The sequence below is a fragment of the Octopus bimaculoides genome, chromosome 5 (assembly GCF_046866305.1).
Source record: "Octopus bimaculoides isolate indiv1 chromosome 5, ASM4686630v1, whole genome shotgun sequence".
Classification (NCBI taxonomy): Eukaryota; Metazoa; Mollusca; class Cephalopoda; order Octopoda; family Octopodidae; genus Octopus; species Octopus bimaculoides.
In genome coordinates this window covers 31,917,602-31,929,809 of record NC_142932.1, presented here as the reverse complement: position 1 = coordinate 31,929,809, position 12,208 = coordinate 31,917,602, and the positions used below count along the sequence as shown (strand labels likewise).

Sequence of the window (12,208 nt, the reverse complement as noted above, 5' to 3'; positions counted from 1 at the left end):
CAGCATCCTGTTAATTCCTGTTTCATTGACACCAAAGTACTGATGGTAGACATTAGTACAAAACAGAAGGTAAACAGTATTTTTGTGTCAGTAAAGCAGAATTTAGTAGGAAACTAAATAAATGAATTTCTCATTTTACTTATTAAAAGATTATTAATTAATGGAAATACTGTGATTTCTTCTTAAAATAATTATCTACCTCAGACTTCATGCTGTGCTTTGTGAAATTGAAGCTAACGTTATTTTTTCAGTGTTAGCAACAACAAAGAAACATCAGATTCGGAAACATTTTATTTCTGGTAAGTTGGAAGGAAGAAGATCCTACTGCCATCACAGAAATGGCTGAGCTAGATAACAATAATAATGATAAAAAAAAAGTAGGTAGAAATTTTATAGGTGTATCCAATGTAAGTTCTAGTTGTGCAAGATCTGGAATGGGATCACAGACAAGCTGACAAAGAAGATTGATTTACTATGTGATAGATGCAGACAGCAGTAAATGTATAGAAGAAAAATTCCTTCAGATGCTTGGAAGGCTCCATTGATGTAGTTGTTAGACATGGAAAAAGTTCAAGGAGATAAAACTTCTGCTGGCATCAAAAGCTTTCTCTTTCAAAGCGAAGGGCATTTTGTATGATGCATGTGTATAAAGTGCAATGTTGCATGGCAATGAGATGTAGGTCTTTAATGTAGAGGATTTGTGAAGGTCAGAAAGACATGAGGTAAACATACTCTGCTAGATGTGTAATGATAATATGCATGAGCGACAGTGCACAAATGAGCTGAAAGCAAAGCGAGATCAAAGAGGAATTAAATATGGTGTGCAAAGGAAAAGACTACATAGGTACAGGCATGTGATGTATATGGAGGATGTTAGTTGTGTAAAGAAGTAGTGAGGGCTAAAAGTGGATGGAAACTATGGAAGAGGGAGACATCAGGAGACATGGATCCAAATGGAAACTGATCTTAAGAAGCTGAGCTTTTTAAAAATGGAGATGACAAATGACCTTAAAGAAAGACTAAGTGCTATGCAAACAAACATTCATCTGACCCTTGCAATCATGACAAAATTGAAGTAAAATTGGTGGTGGTGGTGGAGGAAGCTGGTCATCAACATCATTCCATGGCCACTTTACCATGTTTGGGCTAGACACCTTTTCTGTTACCAACACTTATTACCTGTTTCCAAGCAAATTAATATTTCCCCATGGCCAGACATGTTTCCAAGGAAGATTGAAAATAAATATCATTGCTAGTATGATGATGATGATGATGACGTTCATTTAGCAACCATCATGTAATGTCAAGACAAGGGTACACACAAACATACACATATATATACAATAAGCTTCTTTCAATTTCCATCTATTGAACTCACTCATTAGGCTTTGGGTGGCCTGAAACTCTAGTTGAAGACACATGCCCAAGGTGCCATGCTGAGGGACTGAACCCAAAACCAGATGGTTAGGAAGCAAACAGGATGAATATCTACATTTCGGCTTCTTGCCTTTTACATTTTTATTACGCCTCCATCTACTGCCCTGCCACTCTCTTCATTATTCTCTCATCTCTCACTCACTGTCTGACCTATCATTGAGTCATGCCACCTGTGTAGTGAGGCATGGCACAGGATCTGCTCATATTCAATCTCCTTTCCATTATCCTTTCTTATTGCCAGCCAACATTTTCTTCTATTCAGTCTCCTTACCAACAACCAGCATGTAGCTGTCTATCACCGTCTTGCTTTCATTTCTCCTGCCTATACCAACCTTTCATTTTTACACTGTTTCAAACATCAGCTCTTCTTTTACCTTCTTGCTCTAATCCAATATTTTTCACCACTGTCTTGCATTCACCTTCCTAGTTGTGTTGCTTTGAAAGAGTGGAAACAATGTGGTATAGAGGATTCTTTAGCCTTTCCTCTCCAGTGTTGATGTGGTGATAGAATGCATCCAATATAGAAGAGGTACTTGTCAAGTGATTCACAAATAAACAGATACAATGTGAAATAGAGAGAGTTCTTCACTCTTGCTTGTGACAAGACAGTAACTCTAGTGTTAGTGCCATAATAAAATGCACTCAGAACTTCGGTAAAAATGTTTGGCATTAAGAAGGGTGTCTAGCCTTATAGCCATAAAAAAAGACTCACATCAACTGAGCTGCTGGGAATATAAAGAAAATATGAAACTAACCTGACTTTTTATAATGTTAAAAATCTCAAAATTTGATGTAGATTTCTATTCCAGCTAATGGAGATTAAAGAGGGTTTAAAAACTCACTAAAGTATTTCTTGCTATTCTAATAAGAATTAAAACACTCGTGTAAACTGTGTACATTTTATGAAAAGTCACAAATGTTTAAAGCAGTAAATTCTTTACATAATGAAACAGGAAGCTTTAAAATACTTTTTATTTCAACAAAATTAAGACAAATGTTTTAAGTGGTTGAAAACATGCTTGGAGAATTAAAAAAAACTAATGTAGACTCAAATATGCTGAGAAAAAAAAATGCATTAGACAACGATGAATATTTTATTTCTTTTTCCTTATTTTCATCAACAAACACAAAAGATAACTACAGACATGTTTAACTTTCATTGAAGTTCATTACAAGTGTCTATTATCACTGCAACTTGCTAAAATATAAGTGTTTGAATCACTTAGTAATTATAAAGAAATATATATTTGTTGGCATAAATAAAGAATAGTTTTTAGAAACTATATAAATCTGAAATACCAATATTTATAGAACAAATTTGATTTGCTAAGCGTTATATATCATTAGTATTCAGTATTTTTTACACATTTTAATTTTCAAATATAAATGTAAGAATAATTCAAAGCCTTATTCAAAAAGGTAGTGTAGTAGACAGCATTTTTTTTCCTATGCTAAATCAAGTAAGAAATAATTTATATGAAGGCTAGATTATGAATGAATAAATTAACAGACCACTGCTAAACACATTCTCAGATCAAGATGTAAATGAAAAAAATAAAGGCTATAAAAATAGAAGTTTAATCTTAATATTGCTATATAAAAATTTAATTATTTATAGAGTGGGGAAAAAGAAAATGTTTTAATCATACTGACGTGGCAATATAACTAGATTGCTGTTGGATTGTTTATAATCTACAAGCAATTTATAACACAGAAACAATAAGATCTAAATAGTACTTTGCAGTATCCTTTTGGTCATATCAATTAATAAAATAAACTAATTCAGCAATTTAAAGGAAATCATTTGACTGGCCTTATAAGTCTACACAACTGTAACAGACATTTTAAAAGTACTACACATAGGGAAAAGTATGTTTAACCTTCTCAGTATAAAAGTATACAATGTAATTTTTTTTTTGTTTTTTTGTTTCATATATATATCAACTTCCTGAGACAACTACAATTGTTGCTACAGAGATTTTAGTCATGTTTCTCATTGACATTAGATGAAGACTCAGCGCAGATTTTTCAATAGTACTACAAGTGGAAATATAAAGTCATTATTCAGAAGCAGTTTATAAGAAGACTAAAATCAGATTACTAGTGTCAACTGTAAACTGAGAGGAGTAAGTATGCTTAAGACTGAAGCATATGATAGAAAATAAGATAAAAAATAAATTGAAAGGGAAATAATTTTGGCCTTTGGTCACTCCAGAGTGTATATATTTAGTCGTTATGGCATCCTGTGTATGAAATAAGAGCCATCTCAAGTACTAATTTTACTTATAGTCTATTCTTGACCAGCTCTTTTATTCATATAACAATTATTTTTCAAGAGCTTCTAAAAAAAAAAAAATAGATATACTTTGCTTGACATCAAAAGCACTTCAGATCTTAAAAAGATATTTTGGGGGAATAATTGTCTCACAATTAAATACAAAGAAAACTCAAATATATTAAACAAAGAAAAATATGAGATGACTTTGTTTGATTAAATATCTACTTATTCAAAGATAGGTAACAAGTACAGATATTGCCAGACTAAGTCAGACAAATTAGTAACTCTACATGCAGAACATAAATATTTCTTTTAAGTATTGATTGGTGTGCCAATTATTCTAGGTTTTTATTATTTCAGTTGTATTTGATTTAGATCTGAGAATGACTACCCCAAAACCAAAATGTATCTTGAAATCTCGCTTTTTAACAACAATGGCTTTGTAGAGAGAAAAAGAAATCATTGACATAATCTATGAATATGCAACCTTATCATCAATTAATAAGGAAAGAGAACTAGATAAGGTTAGTAAAATTAGATTTTCAAGTGCCAGAGGTTGGTAAGACAGAAGTAAAAGAAAAATTAAGTAGCAGCATTCAGTTAGTAGAGTTGGAGAGAAAGGATTACAAATTTTTAGGGATACTTTTAAGTGATGATACAAAAGATAGGAAGCTGCAGTAAACAGATTTTATATTAATTACAGTGGAAAAACAAAAAAACTAGCTAAAAATAAAATACAACACAATAGCATGCAAGGGCTTACAATGCTAAAACTAAACAAATGTTAAAAACCAAAGTATTTCTTGGTTTTTCAAAAGAAACCTATGTCATTATGAATGTCAGAAGAGTTTTCCAAGAGAAACTGGAAGAATAAACACACTTAACAACTACATACAATGTAGGCCTTAAATATTAAATGCACAGTTTTAAGTTTATTTTATGTATTATAGAAACCAAAACCAAGTGAGCAAATTTTCAAAAACAAAGAATAATTTCCTCAAAATAGCAATTATTACCAATTAAAATCCAATGAAAATTATAAATTGACTCTAAATAGTAACAAAGCATTGTTTATACATCAAGTGATTTATATTGAAAAACTTTTATGAAAATCACCAAAATTAATATACACAGCAGCAAATGATGTTAGACTTCATTATTCAAAATATAGAATGAAAACTTTGCAATATGTATCAGAGTTCTCTCCAATTCCTTACTCTGTTGGTTCAGACCCTATTTCTTGCTAACACCAACAACTCACATTTTACTATCCTATTATATATATATATATATATATATATATATATATATATATATATATATATATATATACTAAGCCCATTATATATATATATATATATGAGATGCAGCATGGAATTTTGTCAATGAACAGGTCATGGTCTTAAAGCAACGAAAATATTTTGGCAAATTAAATTTAAATGTTGAAGTGAATCTAATGGCTTTGTGTGTTTTTAAATGGCTTATAAACACCTTCCACACTGCAATTGTATATATACACACATATGTATGTATTTATTTGTCCACCACAACTTGACAACTGGTGTTGGCTTGTTTGTGTCTCCATAGCTTAGCTGTTTAGCAAAAGAGACCAATAGAATAAGTGCCAAACTTTGAAATAAGTACTAGGGTTGAATTTTTCAACAAAAAAACTGCAATCCAGTGACTGAAACCAGTGAAAGATAAAAGATGCAAACACTCCCTCGTTAGTTCATTAACATTTAGAAACAAATCATAGAAGCAAGAGGAAAAAAAGAAATAAAGAAGCATGAAAGTGATATCGTATATGTGTAAACCATGCAAGGAAACAGAAAATCATTTGCTGCCTGGGTGTAAAATATTAAATGGAGATGATTATGTTAGGAGACATTAAAATTGCATTGATGTTCTTTTAAAAGAAATCCAGTGCAGTATAAAACCAGATGGGATAAATGGACCATGATGGAAAATAAGGAAAATTAACTATACTGGGATTTTGAATATATGCAAAACAACCATCAGCAGAAGATGAGATTTAATTTTAGAAAATAATTCCAAGAGGTAAAATACAGATTATTGAAATGATCTACCCATTGAGAAATACTTTAATGCAAAAAAGCATGAGAAGAAACCAAGAAATACAAAAAAAAAAAAAAAAAAGAGTCTTTGAGGTTCTTGAAAGAAGTAAAAGATTATGCTAGTTGTAAGTTTGTTGGTTAGATCCAAGTCAGTTCCAAATGAGCAAAGCTATGATCAAAAGTATTGCAGTGATGGCATTTCATTTTTTTTTTAAGTACATTGCATAACAAGGACTACATCATCCAATGTATCCCTCTGTTGGTCAATTACATCAGCCCCAGTGCTTCTCTGATACTTTATTTTCTTAGTACCAAGGTTGAAAAGCAAAGGGAAAGTGACCTTGGTGGAATTTGAACTCAGAATATCAAGAGACAGGACAAATAATGCAAGGATTTTGTCTGATATTCTAACAGTTCTACCAATCCACTACCTTTAATCATCATCATCATTTAGCACTTGTTTTCTGTGTTGGCATGGGTTAGACAGTTTGACTGGAACTGGGAAGCCGGAGAGCTGCACCAGGTTCCAGTCTGTTTTGGCCTGGTTTCTACAGCTGGATGCCCTTCCTAATGCCAACCACTCCAGCATCTAAGAACAACAACTGTGCCTGTAATCGTCAGAGCTTTGGGGACAATACCAAAGAGTGCTCTTAAACACTATGGCTAAATATCAAGAAACTCCAAGGCAACAGAACTACAAAAAATTGTTCTCGTGGTACTGTTAAAATCCTAAGAAAAACATTGTCAACTTGAAAATACCTGATTCTCTTAAAACTCTATAAAAACTGAAATAATACGAATTTGAGGGAATCTTAGTTCTCAGATTCTGGCCTCCTTCACTTAAACTACACCTTCACTAATTATAAATAACAAATATAGTTAAATGTCCAACTTGCAGTTCCTTGAAGTCTGTGTGTGAAATTTGGCACAATTCATATAAAACAAAGTAACAATAATGTAATCGTCTATCCTCCCTCTCACAAAATTTCAGGCTTTGTGCCTGAAATTTTGTGAGAGGGAGGGTAGTTGATTATATCAACCCCAGTGCTCAGCTGGTACTTATTTTAGAACCTTGAAAGGATGAAAGGCAAAGTTGACCTCAGTAGAATTTGAACTCAGAACATAATAAAGACAAAAAAAAGTGCTACCAAGCATGTCCAGCATGCTAATGACTCTACCATCTCACCACCTAAATGATGGTAATGTCAATGATGATGATAATAATGGGATCAGTCAGATATTGAAAGATATTGAAAACATTGTGATTGGGAAATGGAAATGAAACTGAAAATTTCTAGCAAAAGAAATATGAAAAATTTGGATGGTGATTGCATAAATTGTGCCTGAGGTCTATTAAAAAATTATCCTTCATACTAACTGCCAAGTAAATTACAAATCAAATAATTTTCAATGTAGAATAGATGAATAAAAATTGAAAGGAGAATAAGAAAAGTTACTGAAATATCAACCTGCTTTTCATTCTGACAATCAAGTGAAGTTGAATCATAACGAGATTTCCAATGATTCCTCTCCAGTTCGCTTTCTTGAAGAAGCCGTTTGATTTTATTTATTTCTGCAAAAACAAATTATAAAGCATTTGATTATGAAATAAACTATCATAAACCAGTTTGCGTTTCATTATCATTATTTGTTTAAGCCTTCACTGAAAGATAAAAGTACAAATATATATAAATTTCAGGAACAAAAAATTATTAAAAACAAAGCTAACAAAAATATTTAAACTTAAGGGATGTTCCAAAGCATCAAATACCAAAGTGGTAAACAAATTCCATTTTGAGTTTATAGTTCTGTTCTGTATAAATTCTAAAAGTGAAAAAAAAAAAAAGAATTCCAATGCCTACATGTGAAAAAGTGTCTATAAATTGCTAAGTCAACATACATTCTATTTTCAACAAGTTAAGTATTTGTAAAGAAACATAGACATAATGAAATTCCAAAAGATTAGACCAAGAATGCTTGTCATTTCTTCCAAACGACTGATATATTAAAAAAAACGCTAGATTCACTCATAGTTTTAGCAAGGCTGGCATGCAGAAGCAGAGATGATATTGTCCTTCTATGTAGATTTGTTGATAATAACTATAATAACATTGGCACAAGGCAATACATTTTTGTGGGAGGGAACAGTTATTAAATCAATCCCAGTACATGTCTGGTATTTATTTTATCAACACTGGAGAGATGAAAGGACAAGTCAATCTGGTGATAATTGAAACCAGAATGCAAAGGGACAAAACTAAATACTCTAAGACATTCCTTATTCTATTACTTCACCATTTCCGCCATTCTAATACTAATGCTTAGCACAAGGCCAGCAATTTCAAGGGAAGGGAGAAGACTTTGTATTAACTAACATCAATGCACCATTTAGTATTTAATACATGACAGTTGTTCAGATAATTAGAGCAACATTTAGTCAATGAATACTTCCTGAAAAGTTAAATTCTGCAGAAATCTTCAATAGAAAGATTCTTGCTAATTCTGTAAAATGGAGATTCATTTTAACCTTTATAAGATGACTGATCCACTATTTTTGTGCTAGAAAGAAGAAAAAACTGATTTCATCATCATTTTAACATCCATTTTTCCAAGCTAACATGGGTCAGATGGAATTTTTTTGCGGATTTTTCTATGGCTGGATGTTTTTCCTGTCACTAATCCTCACCTGATTCCAAGTAGGGTGATAGTTCTCCATAATCTGACACACTTTTATGGAAAATTGGAAACAAAGAACAGCGCTTCTATAACTAACATTCCAAACCAGCATCTGCTATCAAGACAAGGATACACACACACAGGTTTTTACTAAATTCTCTCATGAAGCTTTGGTTGGGCCAGAGCTGTAGTAGAAGACACTAGCTTGAGGGGCCACACAGCCACACATTGTGCCTGAGCCTGAAGTTATGTAGTTAGGAACTTAACCTGCTGTAAGTATCTAAACAAAATAACTGAAATGTTTTCTATGAGAAAAGCAAAAATCTAACAGTATATATCTCCAGTCCAATTTTCTGATGTATCTTTACTCAATACTTCGATACTGCTAGCTTCTCTCCTGTTGTTACTGCATAATGAAAAGGGGATAATGTATATCGGGTCGAATGTATTAACCTTTAATATTGTGCACATATATTTCTCTAGAAGTCGTTTTTCCAAAATTAAATAACACACCATAATGGAAATTTCAAACAAATTACCCTTTATTAAGCGTGTGTTTTTAATTCATTTAATTTCAGGAGTGTGTGTATGTACACGTATACACATACATAACTACAGACAAATATATATTTTATCATAAAAGAGTGGATGGAAAAAAAAAAAACAATATTGATACAAGTATTTTATTTCAATGAGTGAAGTTGTTTTAATTCATTATTTCTTCATACACAGTGATTCTTTCTTTTACTGATTCTTTCCACCACCACAACTCACAGACTATGAATTAGAATGAACAAAAAAAGTTGGTGTTTGGCTGCCGTTTCAATGATTGTCAGCAATATCTGATAAAATTATCAGACATGCTTACACAGCAGTCTATAATCGCACAGGTCTGCTTTATTAAAAGTAGTCTTTTCATGGTAAACCGAAATCTCAATGTATTATTTACTTTCGCAAGGAAAGGCTGCTCTCATTAAAAATAACGTCATTGATATTAGTGGTGATATGTAAAATACAGCAAAATTATCAGAACCAAAACAGAAAACATTAAATTTCAAATAAAATCCTTCTGGTGAGGTAAGCTCTAAAATATATCTCAAGCCAGCTGTGTTTGAAATATAGTACTGTAGTATCTGTACTAAATTTACATCGTCATGAAGGAAACCATTGATAGAAAATTATTTCTCATTTCCCATAGGTATTAATGATTATCTTTCTTAGCTAATGAATTCAGATAATTTTATATAAAATCATAAAATAGCAATAAAAGGTTAGATATGATTGGTCTGATTAAGTAATTGAAGTTATCAACAAAGAAATTTAAATCTCTGTAGATTCGTGAATATGTGTATTTACTTATCTTTATACTTGAGAGAGAGAGAGAGAGAGAGAGAGAAAGAGAGAGATATGTAAACCAAAAACTTCATAATTACCATTCAGTGATATCTAAATCTCTTCCATACAGTAGCTGACATTATGCACAAGCATTGAAACATTTACAGTGTTTCAGCAAGATAATATATATATATATATATATATATATATATATATATATATATATATATATATATATACATACATACATACATATAAAGGCCTGTCCCAAATGAAACCAAATTTTAAAAAAAAGACATTTATTGCTTTACTTACAATTTAATCTGATTTGTCTTCCTCTAAAATAGACCCTTCCACTGTTGATATATATATATATATATATATATATATATATATATACACACACGCTCTCGGTAGGTTTTCTTTTTCCCTATTTTCATAACAAGACTTAAAATGTGTTTTCGGAGGTAATGCACAATTCTTCAAATGAAATTTCTTTGATTTCTCTGTTGACTGAAATCAGTAGCCCCCCCGCCCTCAATGTGGATCTCAGCTTTGAGAAATAAAACAAATTCAGACAGAAGGGTAACTAGAAGGACAAGAACCATTTCATGCTTCACCAACAAGTCACAGAATAAAGAATGACACATGAGCAGATGCACTGTCATGATGCAGCATTGAACTCAGAAAGTAAAGACAGATGAAATACCTATTTCTTTACTGCCCACAAGGGGCTACACACAGAGGGGACAAACAAGGACAGACAAACAGATTAAGTCGATTATATCGACCCCAGTGCGTAACTGGTACTTAATTTACCGACCCCGAAAGGAAGAAAGGCAAAGTCGACCTCGGCGGAATTTGAACTCAGAACGCAGTGGCAGACGAAATACCGCTAAGCATTTCGCCTGGCGTGCTTACGTTTCTGCCAGCTCGCCGCCTTAAAGAATATAATATATTGTTTTCTACATGCTGCGTGTTGTGTTCTTGAGCAAGGCACTTTATTTCACGTTGCTCCAGTTCACTCAGCTGTAGAAAGGAGTTGCGATGTCACTGGTGCCAAGCTGTATTGGCCTTTGCCTTTCCCTTGGATGACATCAGTGGCATGGAGAGAGGAAGCTGGTATGCATGGGCGACTACTGGTCTTCCATAAACAACCTTGCCCGGACTTATGCTTCGGAGGGTAACTTTCTAGGTGCAATCCCATGGTCATTCGTGACAGAAGGGGGTCTCCGACTGTACTTTATTTATTAATTTTTAGGCATGAAAATGCTTATTTTACCACAGAAATAATTCAAATCTAAAAAAATATAAATACTTATCAGCCACAGAAACCTGTGATATACTGAGGAGTCCATGATATAAATTTACATATATTAGCCAGAAAAATCTGCAATGTATTGAGGGCGCAATAGGTGAACCGCAATATGGCAAGTGATTACTGTATTTTTAAAAAACCATTATGAATTGGAATCAAAAGACAATTTAAGTTAGTTTCAAATAGTATAGTTTCAAGTTTTAACCCTAGGAGTATGTACCTAATTAAGTTATTGTTTGCCCATTTACTGCTGTAGACTTTTGGAGATGTGATGTTATTGAAATGATAAAACAATTTTCAATTACTGTTTATTCAGTCTTACAGATAAAGTGTCAGATTTTCAGTGATCTCACATATACTTCTCAAACAAATAAACCTACACGCATAACGAGATAAGAACAAGGGCAGGAGTTAATCAGGCTATCACCTAATGGATCGTTAGTTCAAATCTGCTGCAGGTGTAGAGGCACTCCTGGAAAGGGTACATTATTCTAGACTGTTTCAGTACAAGAAGACAAAAAACATCAGAACCATATTATGTGTGTGTGTGCATGTGTGTAGGCTTGAGTGTGTGTGTATGTGCACGCGTTTGAGAGTGCATTTGTAGTTGTGTGTGTACGTGCATTTGAGTGCATGCATGTTTGAGTGTGCATGTGTGTGTGTATGTTTGCTCGAGTGTGCATGTGTATGTGTGTTTTAGTGTGCATGTATTTCAGTGTGCATGTGTGTATGCTTGAGCGTGCATGTGTTTGAGTATGCATGTGTGTGTTTGAGTGTTTGCATGTGTGCTTGTGTGTGTGTGTGCATATGTGTTTGTGTGCGTACATGTCTATGCACACATACGTGTGAGTGTTTCTTTGTGCCTTCATATAATCAATGTATGAGTGAAAATAGTGTCAGCATTTATGTACCTTGTACAAATAATAGATGTAATTAGCTGAAGAGTTAATTAGCATATCACTGAAAGGCTTTCAAAAGGAGGTCACACACAGACACACCAACGAACCCAGGGCAGAAGAAGTCCTTCAGCTGCTCATCTGAGATAATGTAACTCCATGCAAATCCTGCATCCTGATAACTGCTGGGCTT

The 12,208-nt window shown here is 32.9% G+C and overlaps 1 protein-coding gene across 2 annotated transcripts in view; it reads right to left on the bottom strand.

The window, feature by feature from the left end:
- Positions 1-12,208, bottom strand: part of LOC106880730 (heat shock factor 2-binding protein) — a 230,247-nt gene that overhangs the window by 165,855 nt on the left and 52,184 nt on the right. For both annotated transcript variants that reach the window (XM_052967847.2, XM_052967848.2), the window contains exon 4: positions 7,260-7,363. In XM_052967847.2, coding sequence (XP_052823807.1) covers positions 7,260-7,363 — 104 coding nt within the window. The remainder of the gene's footprint in view (positions 1-7,259; positions 7,364-12,208) is intronic.